This window comes from Athene noctua, chromosome 1 (genome assembly GCF_965140245.1).
Source record: "Athene noctua chromosome 1, bAthNoc1.hap1.1, whole genome shotgun sequence".
Classification (NCBI taxonomy): domain Eukaryota; kingdom Metazoa; phylum Chordata; class Aves; order Strigiformes; family Strigidae; genus Athene; species Athene noctua.
Genome location: NC_134037.1, coordinates 244,015,832 through 244,034,575, shown reverse-complemented (window position 1 = coordinate 244,034,575; position 18,744 = coordinate 244,015,832). Strand labels below are relative to the sequence as shown.

The following is an 18,744-nucleotide window of genomic DNA, read 5'->3' as shown; positions in this document are numbered from 1 at the left end:
TTTCTTCCCTCACCCACAACTCAGTATTGGTCAATTAAAAGCTCTTTGCCAACAGTAACAGTTCTACCTTTCAGCTGTTCTTTTCCATTTCCTTTAACCTAGCCTTCAGTTTTGCTGAGTTTCAGTTCTAAGGTTACATGAGTTTAACTTAATAAATCTAAGATGAATTTGGAAGCATTTTAGATAAAATAAGTGAAATCACAGTTTAAAATTTAATAGGCACCCATTACTTAGCCTTCCTTACCAATAATTTCAAGATTAACGGTCACCACTTGAGTAAAGTTTTCAGAATTGAAAACCACTTTTACCTTCAGAGGTTAAGGGTTATCATTTATTTATTTTAAGACAACTGCCTCATCGCTTGCCCAGTCTGATTATTTATTCTTTTTATATGGTGTTACTGATATTAATGAAAAGTTATACAGGAGTGGAGTTAAAACTATACATCAGTAGTCACTCCGAAGACCTAACAAGAAATCCTAAAACAACAAATGCCACAGCGACACAGATGGCAGATTCAATAACAAGATACTTCACTCAAACTGCCAGCCAGCCCTCAGTAGGCTGAGGAACAGGTCACCTTCAAACTCCTAGGAAAAGGTCCCTAAGAAGGAAATAGAGGCATACAGCCACTGTGTTGCTCTCAGGTGTTCTTCAACAAAATAAAAAGGGGGCTTGGGCACATGGCAACAATGTGTGATGCAGAAACTATTTTCTCTCTGTGGAGAAGCTAGTTCTGTCTAGTGACACAAACTCCTCCTCAGCTGACCAGCCTCCCAGATGCCTTTATATGTGCCCTGTTAACAAAATCCTTGTGTTCTCAGCCCTGATGGCAAGCCACATCTTCCTATAGTGCCTGATAGCCTTGGTGAGCAAGCACTCCAAATGTTAGGCTGCATCTCATCCACTCATTTCCTCTGTCAGGATCATGACAGACACAATCCCAGCAAGTTAAGACACGTAGCTAAGTGGAGCCTTCCAAGGTCAGGATCCCTGTCTGGGCAGAGTCCTCCCAGCTGCAGGAAGAAGAAAGACTAACAACCACACTGGTGATACACCATTTTTCATACACTTCTTCCCTCTAGGGTATCCATAACAATACCTGCCTTATTTTCTGTTGGCAAACTTGGCTGGCTAATACGCTTGGTCTCACAGGTGTTTTGGTCTCTCCAATCACTAGCACCCATAGGCCATTAAGAAGTTAACATGCTGCCAAAGAAACCTGTACTCTGGACAAACGTATATAAGCTTAATTGAACCTGTAACCTGATGTAATTTTTAGGCCACCAGTAAAGGCAGTCCTTTTGACTTAACATGCTAGAGCAAAAAGGTATATAGCAAATTATTTAGTGTTCCAAAAAAATATCAAAAGGATCCCTACATACCAACATGTTCCATCCTATCAAATGTAATTATAATGATGTGTGTGGGTTAATTCCAACATCGCACTTTGTACTCAAGTACCACACAAGAAATTCTTCTGTTTCTGGAAGAAAAGCTTACTGGAAGGTTATGTAACTTTAAAAAATGCAAAAGGGACTACTTGGCAGCAATCTAAATAAGAACCCAGATTCACTGTGCCTCACTCTTCAAAACCATTTTTCCTCACAGACAAAAGTCAAACCATGATCTCTTACCAAACTTCCCAATTAAAATGAATAAAGGTTGCATATTAATTGTATATCCATCATAGTAAGTCCATAATAATTTTTTGAAAATAAGAATTAATAATTCAAACTAATTCAATATTTCACAAAGAAAATTCAGGTATGATGATTTGGGCAGCTCATGTTTATTGTAAAACCACTTCATTATTGGGAGTCCTTTCCTGTAACTGCAGGAGGCTGCAAGTGCCACTATCACTGCAGAGCCTGTTCACCCCATGTCTCACTTTTTGTTACGATATTAAACCAAAACCCACAGCAGGAGATAGGAATTATTATGCTTGGCACAGGACTAACAATGGCATTTCGTTACATTTTGATGACTGTCTCAAAGGGAAGTAGTTTTCAAGTCTGAACTTGGGGGACAGGCAGGGGACTAAGCAACAGATCATGGGGAGAAACTTTGATCATGTCTCAGGTTGATCAAAGGGTCACCTGATACTTTTTAAAAAGTCTTTCTGGGCATCCGGGAGACAAAGGTAGAAGAGACCAGGGGAGATACTCTAAAAGCAGACAGTGTTATCAATTGAAAGACAGGCCATAATAAATGGAAACTGGCTTCACAAGAGGTGAGAAATAAGCTATGATTTGAAGAAAAGTTTGAAGCAAAAGCAGAGTACTGAGTACCCCACAGTGCACAGATTTTGTAACCAAGTACATTCAGGAAGAAATAGCAAGAAAATATGTGGTCATTATTACTTGGTTTATCTTGCTTTCTTAGAAGAGTCAAAAGGAAGACTGATTTCTTTGTAAAGGCACCACAATGACTCAAAGATCCAGCCTGCACAAAATTTCTATTATTCTTCCAAACTCAGTGACACAAATCTGCTCTGGCAACAAAACCAACAGACACTCCAAAAACAGGCAGATACATTTTTTTGCCCCCTACCTGGAAGTTGACAGCTTCTGGATTCGGTAACAGAGCAAAGAAATCCCAGTGGAATTTCATCCTCCAGGAGCCAGCAGCAAACCCTGTGTACTTTTGAACAGATAAGCAATGGCCAGCCAGAAATCGAGATTTGCATTCTCGACGTCTCATGGAGTACTGTTTCTCTGTGCTTCCGTCTGTCTACAGTCTGCTCCATTCTTCCTTTCTGCCTTGCATGTGGCACTAGTTTCTGCGACCATCTGTATCAATGCAGTCAATGTAAATACTACTGCATGCAGTGCCAACTGTCCCAATGCCTGTACAACCTATTTGAATGGTAAACACAGACTTCAACGGGATTTTCTTCCCACTATCTCTCCTACTGTTGGCACATAAGACACAGTATTTAGTGAGGATGATGCATTGGTTTACCTTAAAATAGGTATCTCCACATAGGCACAGCAGCATTTAGTTATTAGGTGTAGTTTATGTGCCTCATTTTGAATGTACTGTCACAAAAAAATGCATACAAATTATCCTATTATCTAAACTTTACCTTAAAAAGACAGAAATTCATCCGCTGAAGATATAGTCTATGGCTCTACTTCAGAAAATGAGTATGCATAATGAGACTAAAGCCCAAGTACATTCAGAGGATATTTACTAAATTTACTTGCCTATCAAGAGCAGTAAGAGAGAATTAAGGTTTATTAGGAGGACATAATAACGGATGCTTATGAAGCCCTGACAGACAATGCTACTACAGAAAATCACATTAATGGAGTTAAGATCTTCACTAAGGAAGAAGTACTTTTAACCAGCACCACTAACATAAGATATACAAGCCTGACTTAGCAATTCATAATTGAATCTAAACCTATAGAGAACAGATAAAATTCAAATAATTAGAATACTTCGTTTTCACTGCAAGCCATATATGTACCTAGTCAAATGACAGATGAAAATAGAAGTTGGTCTCTCTTACTATATTTCAATGTTTAGCTCTGAAATTTAATGAAAGAATATACTCTCTTCACTTAAAAACCCCCCAACTTTTACTTTCAAGACATTTTTAAATCTGGACTACAAATTAAATTAAAGGTATATCTTAAGTATGGAAGAAAGAGCAGCAAAGGACAGCAAGCCAAACTGCAGACACTAATTACTGTACAGTGTGTTAATTGTTCTTCTAATGTTATTTTTCAGTAAGTTTTACTGAAATTTAAGTTGTATTACAGTTCTTGACTAGAGACACTAATTCTACATTCAATATATGTAAAGAAAATAGACTTTCTGACAATTCAAAAGTTCACGGTACATTTTGCTGAGATAAAGTTTCAGGCCAAAATCTGCTGTCTCTCTTCATAGTGAGGCTATGCTCATTACAAGATGTTACACTCTTCTGAAAGTAACAGCTAAATAAAAAATATTTTAAATGGAACAAAAAAAAAGCAGGCTAACTTTCAAAGCAGGAAAGTGTTCTATTCACGAGCTAACTAACACCTGCAGAGGAACAGTGTAAAATAACACTTATAAAAATGCTAAGAAGTCAGACATTGTGCTCTGAAGACATTTTGCTTTCACTTCTCTGGGTATGCCAGGCCAGCAGAGGCCACACAGTTTTAATGAGGAAAGAGCTGAAGCATGAATCTCCTAATACCCTTCTTCTCAGAGAACAGAAGTCACTTTTTTGCTAAGGAGAAAAGTACATTTCCTGAGAAGCAGAAAGCAGAGAAGAGGTCTGGGTATTCTAACCAAAGCATCAAACAGTGATTCCGGTGATGCTCTGGCTGGGAATTCCACTCCAGACAGTCCAGGGAATACCATGATTATCACCTATGCAAACTACACCTCTGGATGTCACATGAAGCACAGAACAAATGTACAGATAGTCATGATGAAGATCAAAATTACATAGCTCAGTAGAACTCAAGGCTTTAACACTTTCAGATACCACATGAAAGCATAAGTGACATGCCAAATGTCACAGCACTACAGTGAGAAAAACTCACTTCCAAGTCTACTTCACGCTGACTTGCTCTCACATGCTGACACTGACAGTACACAAATGCCAACGTTCAGCACAGTGTTTTGTTGTCTTTTACAAACAGTCCTTTCCAAAGTTAGAATAAACCCTCTTTCCCATGTATTTGTTCCAATGCCTTCCTTTATAAGGAAATAAAAGAAAAAGTAATCAAGTTTAGCATGAGAAGACTACACCTGTACAAGAACAGTACATAATAAAATTTTAATTTTTAGCTGAAAATTTCCAACACTGTACTCTCTAGATAAAGTGGCTGAAAGAAGGAAAATTCTTTCAACATAACAACACAACAAGAAGTATGTGAGCGTGCAGGGAGAGGTAAAAGTATTAATATGCTATCAAAGAAAAGGTGTAGCTTATACAGTCAGTATGTTTCTACTCACTGTATTAGGTACATATGGCAATCCATAAACTTTCTCCTGTGTTTCCTTTAAAATTTCTGTGGTTGACTTTCTCAGAGGATGTTTCCCATGGTAGATTTGGTCCAAGACAGCATAAAATACCTGAGGAGACAAAATAAACCTTTGTCTTTGGCAAACAGCATTGGCATTTGGCAACCCAAAAAGACAAACAGAAAAGAATGGGGGAGAGAGATTAGGAAGAAGAAAGAGTTTAAACATATGGTTTGGTAAATCTTCTATTTTTAGTATAACATACAAGGAGAGAAACAGGTTTTTGGAGTACGACAATCACCACCATCATGACCTATCATAAATCTGTACTTAGGTCACTGAGAACACTGGCAGTATTAAATCACCTGCATTTTTTTAAAAAAATTAAGACCTGTCCCTAAAGCCCTCCAGTGATTCCCCTTTTCAAAAAGAGTATTTTTAAACAAGATTTAATAAAAAGACTATCTGGCACTTTAACAGCAAACAAGAAACAGGCATGGATAGAAGACAGTACCAAGTCTCAATGTGTGACATCACTGAAAAAAACCTGCAGCATTTCTTTTTTTTAATATGCTTTCCTATTCTGTGGAAGTGCAGGAAAGACAGAAGAGGACATCCACTGCTGTGAAACACAAGACATTTTTGAGAAGTTTGGTAGATCCAAATATTGAAGCCAAAGAGTTCAGGTCAGGTCATCCTGTGGTAGGCACGTTTCATAGGAAAACTGACAAGAGGGAGCCGCAAAAAACCTCTGTGCAAGGGATGAAGCAAATAATTTTGCTAGAGATTCAGGCCCAGTCACGCTCCCAGGGACACTGCAATACCATTCCTAATGAGATAAACACACTGTTTTAGAAGTTATAACTATGAAATGCAGAAAATTTATGGACAAAAGGCTGCTTGGAGGCATTCTCCACCCATGAAGAATAGATGTTTTATGCGATATGAATAACACAACCACCTTAACCTGTGAAAAGATTATTATGAAATGTGGGTACAAAACCATTCTGAACTCTTCAGACTTTAGCATTTATTTTATTTGGGCTGCATACAACACATACTTTCACCCAAACTGTAAGCGTTTCGAAAGGATCATATTCCTTCTGTTCGAATAAGCTGTCTTCTAACATACAGAATCTTGATAAATCCTTTGACAATGTTTGTTCACAAATGATAACAGTGAAAATTGATATTTTTCAAGAAAAACTGAGAATTACAAGGAGAAGGGTGAAGAAGCCATGACTTGCAAGAGCTACTCCTGAATTTCCTGCTTGCTTCCTACATGGGTAATGAGAAAAGAGGTCAGTAAAACTTAAACTTGAACAGTCAGCCATTAATGACACTGAAAATTTTGTGTTCCAGATAGCAACATCAAACAAGAGATGCAAGCACTTTACCCTGCCCATCTACAAACCCAGAGCAGGCAGCAAATATCTCTTCAGAGGATAACTCCACAACGACACTGCACTAAATAGCAAACAATGTATTTTTCAAAAATCAGACTCTGCAGGGATGTTTTTAAATTTGGCATCATTATATTGATAACAAGAAAAACTAAATATCTAAAGAAAACCCTATACTACAGTGTAAGAACTACAAATTTTTTTAGTCTTATCTTCGAAGAGAGAGGCTTCACAATGCCTTTGCTTGTACTTTTCATCCTCAGAGCTGGTCTCTAGAATCCCATTTCATTTTTTAATAAAGTTTAACAAAAGCTACAGCATTTAAGGTAGCAAGGGTGACTGAGAATATGACCAACAGTAAGTACCACGAATAGATCTGAAAATTACCTGATGTAAAAGTCCTAGAAAACTCACTTTCTCCTAGCCCTTTGTGACTCTGCAGGAGTCATTTCAAACCAATTTCCCTCACCTCTTCAAAAAACCCAAACCAAATATGAAGAACTTCCACACCTGACAATAGACTTTAGCATCCTGCCTAAGCCCAGCCTTGATTCTTTTTTCTATCTCCTAGCTTTGTTAGGACCTGTTTGCAGTTGCTCTTCAGTGTTCCTCACAAGATAGAGCAGATTGTGCTGCAGTGGACCTTCTCTATAGAGTAAAATTTGGAGTCAAGTAGTTTGTGGTCAGGAAGCTGAAGGAAAAGCTCAACTCACAGCTAGGCAGTGGGGAAATGTCAGCTGAAGGTCAGTGAAATGCATTGCCTGAAGAACAACGTGGTGATAGGGAAATGAGTCACTCAAGCCAGCTATAAGCTTTCCCCCCCGATCCTGGCACATGTAAAGCATGGGAAGAAAGCTATGAGCCAGGCCACCTGGACAGCATAGTTAACAGAAAAATCCATCCCTGAAAATAAACTTGGATGAACTTTATAGCCATAAACATTCCCATCTACAAACCAACAGTTCTGTGTGTTTACACAGGCCTTTGAAATGGGAAAGGGAGACACATCCTGGGACCAGAGGATTTTAGGTGATATTGCTGAGGAGCATGCTAACAATAATAATCAGTAGATAGAAGATGACTTCTAACTTCAGTAAAACACATTTCCCCAAAGACCTGAAAATATAGAAATGCCATCAAATAGTTATCTTCATACTGTCTTTCTATTTTGCACTGACATTGGCATTTATTAGTTTTGGTTGATTCCAGCTCTTTCTAGCTCCTTGTCTGCTTAATAGGATTAATAGGTAAAGTTATGCATTTTCCAGTGAAGTAACTACTTGACTGAAAGCCTCTGGGACTCAACCTGCATAGCAAAAGCCTTACGAGAAGATGCATGGATTTTCCTATCTTTCCCCTTGAGTAACTAATTACATGAGCTGGAAGAAAATGCCAAGGTGTTATGATGATAAAACAGAATCATTTTTGATTTTCACATCCAATAGACTTATTTTTTACAGCCCACAAAAGAACCTTTAGGCATTTTTCCCCACTGCTGGAAAATTTGTAAGCATTCTTCTTTCTTTCAAAGGTCAAATAAGGCTTACATACCATATAGTTGTCAATATAGAATATATTCTTTGCAAAGTCTGAAAGAAAGGTATAAGAGTCACCATTCACAGTAGTACATATGTACTTTGGAATCTGCAGACTGAAATATGTTTTTCTTCAATGAATTATCATTCTTTTAGATCTGCATGAGTAATAATACACACTTCTACAAGGGAATGTATTAACTTTCTATTTGCCATGCAGTCAACTTCTCTGGGACATTTTTGTGAAGTGATAAATAGAACGGCTTTGCCAGTCTGTCTCTTTGAAATGAGTGCGTACTTCTGTGGGTATTACATATGGAATCTCCAAAAACATGGTGCTGAAAATAGGAAATGAGTAATATTATTCAGTGTGGCATTGTGGTCATTTGGCATGGGTTGAGACTGGTTGAACATTACTTACACAAGAGTAATTTGAGGGCAAGCAGCCTGCTCAATCACTGCATCACTGCCAGCACCAGTCAATCATTAGGCACTCACAGGAATCTGAGCCCACCAAAAGTGGGTGCTCTTTCCCCAGTTCTAAAGCTAGGAGGTATGGTCACTCTGGGACAGACCCTACAGAGACCCCAGGAGCAGCTGAGGACCAACAGTGGCACGAGGATTGCATGGCCCACCACACGGGACCAATGCAATGACCCCTTCTTGATTGACTTCTGGAGCACATCATCTCCCCTGCCACAGAACAGGGAGGCCATGTCACTTGTTAATATATCTGTGACTTGAAGTGTTCATGCTATCCAAGCCCATTTAGTCCCCATAATGTCAATTTGGTATCAAACCTTGACAAGATTATAGCAAATACATGTTAGAAGTTGAAACAAAATCTGTCAAATCTACATATAGCTGTCAGGGACACACCAGAAAAAATGGGCGCATGTGAAAGCACTTGATCATCACTTTGATGGCTACCAGTCTGTACACAGCAAATCATTTTGTGTTGGTGGACTTCATGAAGAGGTCCACGACTAAGTACTCTCAGTGTAAATTTTATTTCAATTCAAAATTGTTTTTTTTCAAAAAAACTTCTATGGGAATTAATGATATTTTTTCCCACATTCTTTCTGCATTCTCAACTATCTTTAGATGAGAATCTTTCAGAGCCAGCGGTGTGCATTTCAGAATCAGACCTACAGAAAGGATGCAGTTATTTTCATGTCACAGAGGTATAGCTGCAAGTGATACTCTCCTTGTTCATACCTGCACAGCCAACACTGGTCACTGACAGAGAGTGCTGCACTGAAAGCATAATTCAAAAAGCTGTTAAGTTTAACCAATGAAAAATACATGTCTTCACTGAAAACAAGTGTTAAGTCTGGTTTTAACTAGCGTAACTGACACATATACATTTGCAGGTCCACACACCAGTATTCTGTTTAGTTTTAAATCACTATTAAAAAAATGCACAGAGTAAACTGCAAATATTTAACTAAGCTTTTCTTTGAAATCAACTTCTGTCTACAAACATGAGTTGCGCTAGTTAACCAAATTGTAATCATTTGGGCACTTTTCAAAGTGAATAATTACAAAGATTTGATCTTTAAATTTGTTTCCTTCCACATCTCAAAAATAATGACTACCCTTTATTAAGGTACTAGCAGAGTTCTCACCTAAACACCAGGCTAACTGTAAAGTTATATGCTTCTGAATTAAGGCAAAGCAAAGAAAACAAAATCACAAATATCACACAGCGGAAGCTTGTAGCATACCAAATGCAGCCAAACTCTCACTGTAAAAGAACTTGGTTGGATGCTAATGCTACTGTTCACACCTGAGAACTGCTGTTGCAGGACTGAAAAAAACCTAAACACCCATTTTAGATAGAACCCTACTTTCCTTTACTTCCTTTTAAGAAAAGTAACACTAATAGTTTGTTTATGAAAATGACTGATTAATAACATCAACCCACCAATAACAAAGGTTTATGAACTTAATTATTGCTCCTAACACTGTGAGAAAGAAGTCTTACAGCCTTATAGCTCAGCCACTAACTTTAATGGCAGTAACAAGTTGGCACTTTCATACTGGAGCTGCAGAAGACAAGGAGCTCTAATCACATTTTAGTACATAAACAACCTGGTTTGACTTTACTAAGGTGGCCTGTGCCTCTCAATCCTCCTACACATTAATAATGCAAAGGTACACAGTGCTTTCTCCACAGCAAGTTCTCCTTAAATGATTCTGTAATTTAAGAACTCAATCTTAAACCACATTTGGGAAGTCTGATAATCCAACCATTTCCAAAAGCTCTGGTTTTCACAATATCTTCCAACAGATTTAGACATCTACATTTAAGCAGACAGCCCAGAATACATTCACAAAATCAAACATGAAAATTAATATTAAAATTAATTTATTTTCATTAATTTGCATATAGTTAGATAATGTGTCTACACCAAAATAACAATTTGGTAAAATTAGAAGAATTAAAATATGTTCTGAAAGTTCTGGATAGAAAGTAGAGACTACAATTCAAAGAACATACCTGGAGTTGCATATCAGCTGCAGCACACACCTTTTTGGACTCACACAGTCTTGACACCATGTTTTTTGGTAGTGGCTTGAATAAAAAAAAAAAAAAAGGAACATATTTAGAATTGTTGTATATTTGTAAATAGCATGCTTACTACTAGAAAAGGCTGAAGACACACACACAAAAAACTCATGGTGGTAATAAAAACATAATTGAAGTGCTTTGCATTGAGAAAGGAAATCTCATTTGCTAAACAATGGTCAATTAAGATATCAGCAGTAATTTACATAGCAATCAAGAAACTACTGTGTCTCAGTGTTTGTTTTTCTCTAAATTAATCCTATGTTCCCTTATATGACTGTTAAAAATATTATGACTATCTTTAGAGATAAAGAACAGATGGGACAGTTAAAGTCCTCCCAGGTCACCCTGACTAGTATTCAAAAGCAGGTATTACAACAGATTCTCCTGTTGTCTTTGAGCATAGCTCACTTTGATTGACATGGAGGCTCACATAACTCCCAATGAGCTAGTGGGGTCTTCGTAACTTCAACTGGGACAGCGTCAGGCCTTCTGCCGCATAAAAATGTTCAGTCACACTGAACAGTAAATATCTACCCTTTTAAATTTTCAACAAAGTTGAATTTATTCCTCATCTACGGCAATAAAATTATCCATGCCACCACATGCTGAAAGTCAGAGACATTTTTCAAGCCATTAGCAAACTCTTTTTACCTTCTATTCAGATGTCTACAAGTACATCCAAAGACTTCTTCATGCCAGATTTCTAAGAATATCTGTATGTGAACGCTCGACCTTGTACTTCTTCTGTTCTTTCCTGAAGCTTTGCAATAGATGTTTTTCCTAGTAAGCATTTTTTTTTGCTAGCAGTTTTATTAACCAAACATATCAAGTATGGTTAAAATAACTGGATTCTTGCTAAGATATTAAGTTACTACAAGTTGTAAAATGTAATACAGACGTTTGGTATTACACTGAACTTTAAAAGCACACCTATGCTTTGAGAGTGTGTTGAAGTGTTTAAGAAACAATACGTGAAAGTCTACAGGTCCTGATGGCAGAGGCACATGTTTAGATTCTGCACAAATTATATGACTTCAAATAAACAATGTTAATATTCACAGAATAAAAACCCAACTCTAGAGAAGCTACACATAAGTGACAAAAATGTTATCAATTAACTCTATGGAATCTGGAAGTTAAAACAGATAAGAAAAACTCTCAAGTTCCACAGCTGTTTTATGCTGTAGCTTGCCAAGGCTTGTAACCTCTTCTCCAAGACAAATGTTAGCTGGGTCAAGAATGGGATAGAACACCACCAACTATTTTGCCTGGCATAAATATGCACAGCTGTTAAATTTCAACACAGAAAAATGAACCAATGAACATGAAGTCTGTCCTACAGTATATTCTTGTTAGGCCAGTATTTACCCTTTCTAAACACAAAAATTCTGTTTCAAATTACATGATGATTTTGGACTCCTAAAGTAATGGGCAGTTATCCATAGTAATAAAGATGTTAGTAGCTCACTAATTTGACGTGCCATACTGGAATTAGTATTGTTCAAAATACTACTTAATTATGTAAAAAAGTTATTAAGGCAAGAAGCAAAATAGAATAAAATTACAAATGGTAAAAAGTATGTTGGTTGGACAATTTTTCTCCTGGCTCTATGAACATCTCTTATCTCACCCTCTTACACTGACTGAGTCATGCACTGCAACAACTTTTCAGCCTGGAACTAAAGCAAATGTGGATTTGCAGTAACACAGTTTTAGCTGTCATGCAAAAACCCTTGTGTAAGGAAACGTGTAGAATTTTGAACAGATTTTGTTATTAAGCACCAAACCTATCAGCAAGTTTTGGGAGCTTTCTGGAGGCTTTCATTTACTACTGAAGTAATACAGTATGTTATTAAACAAAACTGCTTTCTTCTAAGAAGACCTGCATTTTGGATACAGTAAAATATGAGAAAAGTGGATGGGAATTCTGAAATTGTAATTTGCCAGTGTTAAAAAAGCTGAACATTCAAAAGCTTGGCAACAGCAAACATGTATATTGTACACATTTATAATTTAACATGGTTAAAGCCAAGAACTCTCCTACCAGTAAGGTCAAACCAGCTCTTTCAACATAATGGATTTTCAATTTTATATTTTTGCTATATTAAATGATGGTAAGAAGAAGTTAAGAGCACAGGCTTTCAGCTGGTACACCAAATAAATAGAACAAGAGGCACTAAGACTTTTCTAACTGGCATTTTGGTAAACCACAGTTCCACAGATCCTCAACTAAACCAGGAAATCCAAGTTTGCAGTTCACTGGGGCAGAGAGCTGCAAGGTTTAGCAATGTGGACAGACTCTGTGCACCCCCTGGGACAGTTGGTCACATCCAGCCCTGCTCAAGAAACAACTGAAGCAGGTCTAATTCTCACTTCAGAACTAAGCATTTCTTACAGACTTTGCACAGGAGATAGCTTAGCACTACCTTCTAGAGACCAATAAAGTGTAGGTAATACCAAAGGCCTCCAAGAAAATCTTTTTTTTTTTTGCAGCCATCTGAATATCAAACAATGTAGATCTACTCTGCCCTGAAGATCAAGCTCTATTCTTTGAGCAGATTAAAATCAGCAAGAAATTATAACATCATTCTTACAACAATACCTATTGACAAAAAGGCACAGGAGAAAGATATAAATGTTCTTTTGTTTAAATCTATCAGTGCTACTGATCTGGCTCAAAAATTGTGTTGTGATCATAATTCACAAGCCAAGCAGAATTTGGCACAAGAAATAATAAAAAGAAGATTGCTTTATTTTTCCCAAAGCACATTTGGGACTTTAAAACTGCAGGGAACTCCAGAGGGTTTTTCAAAGATCACCACTCCTCTCCAAAGTTTGTTTCTGTGAACGTCAGGCATACAGATATGCTGAGGTCTTGGATGTACAGAGGAAGATGTACTGTTTCAGGCAATAGAAACTATTTCTCCTTGCTCCATTACAATCTCATACCCCCTTAATAAGCAGCTGAGTCAAGAAAGAAAATGCACCAGCATGATTATCTTACTTATCCTGAAAGATGAGCCCTACCGATAAGACCAGAATCAAACTGTCATCTTCCTTCTGAAAGAAAGACTTTACAGAGCTTTGGCTAAAACTACATTAATTGAATTACCATTCCATTTTTAAAACACTACATGCTTTACTTCGGGTTCCACTTTTCCATCATTCTATATTAAGTAGCTTTAAGATCTTGGCATGAATTTTACAGCATGTCTGCCATGGTGGCTAGAAGAACAGAATTCCCTGAGTCCCAAAGCACACTTAACTTCTTACTGCTGTGAAGTAACTGCCACACATGACTGTTTACTATCTGTGGGCTTATTCTTGTAATCATGCTAATACAATGCTGCCTTTGTAATTCCATCTCTGTGAAAAATGAAGTCAGCTCAAATTTGAACAGCTGAAGTACTGGCCTTTGTTCAAGAGAGCCTCCAAAGACACACAATCTTCAAATGATTTAGCCTGATAGACCTACCACATATATCTGTGAATTTAACAAATGAAAGTAAACAAACACACACAGTGATACAGAATGGTACACATGCACCAGATTGTCTGCATAAACACTGTTATGAATTAATTTTGGTACGGCTTGACTTCATGAGCTTACCTGAGTAATTCAACTTTAGTAACTAATTAACACAGTCCTATATCTTCCCCCCACCCCCCAACAGATTAACTGTGTTGAGTTATCTCAAGATGAAAGGAAAACTAGGCTTGCTACTTTCTTGGAGCAAATATTTTTGTGCTGGCCAGCTTTTTGAACTAAATTCTCAAGACTTACTCCTTCTGCCAGAAGAGCTTGCAAGCTTTTTCACTCCTCAGTACTCAACAGCACGACTATCCAAAATGCACAGAAAGCAGAGACAAACTTTCTATTCTATAAACTTCAAGGTATTTTGGACCAGATCTTCATGATCCACATCTGTATGCATAATGCATTCTCATCTTTGAAAACCTGCCCACCAAATCTTTTTCCTGGAATGCTACAAAAAACCCAGTTTTCAACAGTTCATATGTTTTAATAATCAAAACAACACCTCTTCCCCTCCTCTTCCCATAATCACTGATCCTCAATGAGGATCCCCAGGTCCAGTTATTCTGCAACTGGCAAAAGCAATCATAAACTAAGACTACGCTACCGAGTTTTTCTTATGTAATTATGTTTAGTAGGAGTGTTAATAATGACCACTTAAAATTTGCATGCAAAATTATTAAATAGATGCAGCAATGCAGAAAGAAGGATGCTTTTTCGAATTATGTGCACTGCCTCCTCAACAAGTTCAGTAAAAAACCCTTCTTCTGCCAACATACATCAGAGATATGTTGGTATGGTTGTTGCAGGAAGGATCCTTCTCACACAGAGAAGCTCAGTCTCTTTATTCATAAGAAGAAACCTAATGGAAGTTCTCATATGGCACAACTTTTGAATGAAATGGTTTTACAAAGTTGACATTTTGACTGTTTCACCCACCTTCCTTATTTCCCCTTGAAAGCGGATAAAATGGACTCATTTTTCTTTCAAATAACTAAAAAACTGGAGAAGAAAATGTTGATTTAAATTTCTGTTTGCACACCAAAAAACTAGACAGGGAACAAGCACAGCAAACAAGCCCCAAAAGGATTTTTGTGAAGTTGTAAATGTAAGAGAGCTGGGATTTTCTACTCAAAGTACTTTGTAACATATACACAACAGATGAAAGTAATTGCTGTAACAATCATTAAATTTCAATAATAGAAAAAATTACTTCAGTGTATTTGTATTTAAATGTCAGATACAGAAATCTGATATCATATTCTTAAAACTAGCTTAGATGAACCAACATAAGCAAAAGCAGATTTATATATCTTGGATGATGGCTTAAAAATACATTCTAAATTTTTTAAAAAGCAATTAAAAGGAAGGCAACTAAAACCCTCAAAAGCCACACAACAGTTTCAGACTCCTTTTCTCATCTTCCAGCATAATCCATTCTTGCCCCCTTCAAGACTGAATTTCTACATTAAACCTCTCTCAATTGCTCTCTGAAAGGGCAAGATTTCACCACCAATAAACAGAAGTTGTTTGTGGAAATATGAAATGGGACAGAGTGTCTGGTTCCTAGCTTTTCCACTGCAACTAAACATGGTTTAGATTTGTTAAGCCATTTTGAAAATACAAAGCCATAAATAATGTTCCACAAATCTCTTTCAGATGTTTTAGTCAAATTCATTCTCTGAACTCATATGCAATCAGATTAACTCCACAATGTTTAAACACTACATGAACTTTATAGAGAACACTAGAAAGCAGTTATTTTGGTATGTGGACTCAAACATATAAATGGTAAACACTTCTGAACTGAGTACTTTTAGCTTCCAGGTTTCAAGGAGACTTTCTTAATGCAATCAATTCTGCAGAAACAACTGCTCTGTTAAAAACAAACAAAAAAAAAAACAACAAAAAAACCCAAAAAAAACCCAGAGCAAATTTATCAAATAGTATGTGTTAAAACAGAAGTTAAGCAATGTATTTTTCTAACTGTTCTGTGGAGGCAAACACAATTCCACTTCCATAATACTGAAATATACCGAACGCTTAGTATTGGATAAAAAGCTTCAACAAACTGTAATACTACACAACTTAGGAGGCTTCCTTGTTTTTGCATTGATGGGTAGTCTATTCTTCAACCATCACTTTGAGTATACTGAAACTTGCTTCAATCAAAAGCACTAGAAAAAGATCTTTGCTTATTGTTTACTGTTTTGTGTTTTAGAAATGGCTGTACAAATGTAAATCACTTTGTTGCCATGCACTAAAACAGTCACTGAAAGTCACCAAAGAGCACTGTTTCCTAAATTTCCCACAGAAAGTAGATACTTGCAGTAGACTGACATAGAATAGCTTTATATAAAAAAGCTATCAGTTTTAATGCAGAGATTCATGACTGCCAGAATCTAACTAATCCTAATCTAATCATAAATAAAGCAGTAAACTTTTCATCACAAAATATTTCAATGACTACCCTACACTGTGCTAAACACTGCAGATCATTTCTATTTATCTCCATGATTTGGTACCCGATCTTTAAGACAGACCTTAAACAGTTCAATGACAAATCACTATTTTTGTCATAACTTCTCTGTAATTAAACATTCCACATAACTTGATTCACACAGAAGTTGTTCACCTACCACGCTAAGTTTTTGTAGTGTAGAAACTACACAACCTTTGTAGGAATGTAATTGGAACTCTGAATATAACAATCCAGTATTCTTTTACAGATTACAATTAGCTTTTCTGCAATGAGAATACTAACATTTTTTATGAATAATTGAAATTACAGTATTAAGACAGTGTCTACCCACTGTTTATTTCGACTTTAAACCTTATTAACAAACAATGCATGAAAATACGATTCTTTTCTATTTTCAGTAGTTTACATATTAGTTTCCCTAGTAGTAGTTTACATAATTTTCCCTACCTGCCCCGTTTTATAATGCCTTGCAAACTGGTTAACCACTCGATAGTCATTTGCAAAGTACTCCATCAGAATTGAGGGAACTTCAGCAAAATCAGTAGGACATCTGGTTCCTAGAGGTAAAATAATTGTACATGTTAGCATCTGCTATTTTCATTAACACAAATAGTTAACTCTTCCCAAAAGATTTTGCAACTCTCAGTTTGGACTTTTGGTGAACTTTAGGGTTCTTTTGCTTATTAAGTCAATATTTTATTTCCATAGCACTATTGTACATATTGCCAGAAAAGCTTCATTATAATACTACCCATTTTACTATAAATCACAAAGTAAAACAAAATATTTGAACAGCTGGGTGAGGCACCTTATAAAGCTCTGGATCACACCCTTTTTAAACTAAACCAGACTGCAGCCAAACTGGCCCTACATGAAACACCAAATCTATTTAAGTGTCCTAAACCTAAATCAAACTACAATGTAAATAAAACTCTGCCTTAATCCTATTCACAGTTACAATTTTTAGCTTCCATCTGTTTGCTGAGCTTACTTATGCTTTATATTGCTTTATAATATCAAGTTGTTCATCCAAGGAACACTCTTTTCAGATTGAAGACATGTCCTAAGTAAGTGCAATGAGGTAGTATCTTCACAGTTAGTATTTTCAAAAAGCACTTTCCCAAAAACCTTATTTACTCTAATCTTTATCAGCACCCTACACAATGGAAGATATTAAGAAGTATAACACATGACCAAATCAAAGCTGCATTCTATATTAAAGTTAGGGATGTACAAAGTTGTTGCTTTAATACTGAGCCCACTGGGTCATCACCTAGAGGTGATGTGTCTCTTCTAGAGACACTGTAAACATTCAAAGCTAGTCTTTAGTACAGTTTTTGCTTCTACTACTATTTCTTGAAGACTATTTTTTAAAATCACTCCTTTGATCTTCGCAAATCTTTCTCTAATTTTTAATCTGAATTCATAATCTGTTTATACTCAATGTTTTCAGACCAACACTGCTCTTTAACTTAAATAGCATTTCCCACACTGTTTTTTACCTCCTAAATTGAGAAACTATATTCTCTCTCAGCCTTCATTATCCAAAGACAAGATAAAGTCTAAAAGACTATCCATTGTCTCTGTGCCTGCTTCAGTTTGAATTCACCTTCAGACCAGACAAAACCACACCCAAGCACTGCATGAGGTTTTAACACTTTCTTTCTTAATCATTCTAAGACTTACTGCTGTTAGATACACCTCTGATGTAATTTGAAACCATATTCGCCCCTTTCACAGACACATTAGCTATTTTTAGTTCTGCATTAACACATAAAACTGTTCTTTCCTTCCTCCACCACTGTTAAAATATCCATTTGATAGCACTCTAAATGCATAACCTTCACTGTGTAGTTCTGAACTGAATTTTACTTCTAACATTGCACTATCCAGTCATTCAGTTCTTATACAATACCTCAACCTTTCTTTTGTACCATCACACTTCATTAGTAGAGTCTTTTTTTGTTGTTTGAAAATAATTTTTAAAAAGACTAAACCAAGGCACATCCCAAGACAAATGCCCGCAGAACTACACTGATATCCCCCAGACATTTATGCTTTCTCAGTGCTCCTTAATAAAGTGACAGAATTATTTTAACACTAAGACACTTCTGAAAAATTGCATTATCTGAAAGTCAGAAAGGTAAAAGGTTGGGCAGTTATATGCGACAAATGAGTCCTCCTGTAAAACAAATGTAGGTATTTTTTACTACATGATGAACTAAAACGGAATACAAGCTAGGTTT

At 36.6% G+C, this 18,744-nt stretch overlaps 1 protein-coding gene across 3 annotated transcripts in view; it reads right to left on the bottom strand.

The window, feature by feature from the left end:
* MIPEP (mitochondrial intermediate peptidase) overlaps positions 1–18,744 on the bottom strand; it is a 79,527-nt gene that overhangs the window by 22,880 nt on the left and 37,903 nt on the right. For all 3 annotated transcript variants that reach the window (XM_074915405.1, XM_074915414.1, XM_074915423.1), the window contains 3 exons: positions 16,946–17,055; positions 10,410–10,484; positions 4,960–5,079 (listed from right to left, as the gene is read on the bottom strand). In XM_074915405.1, the coding sequence (XP_074771506.1) occupies positions 4,960–5,079; positions 10,410–10,484; positions 16,946–17,055 (305 nt within the window). The remainder of the gene's footprint in view (positions 1–4,959; positions 5,080–10,409; positions 10,485–16,945; positions 17,056–18,744) is intronic.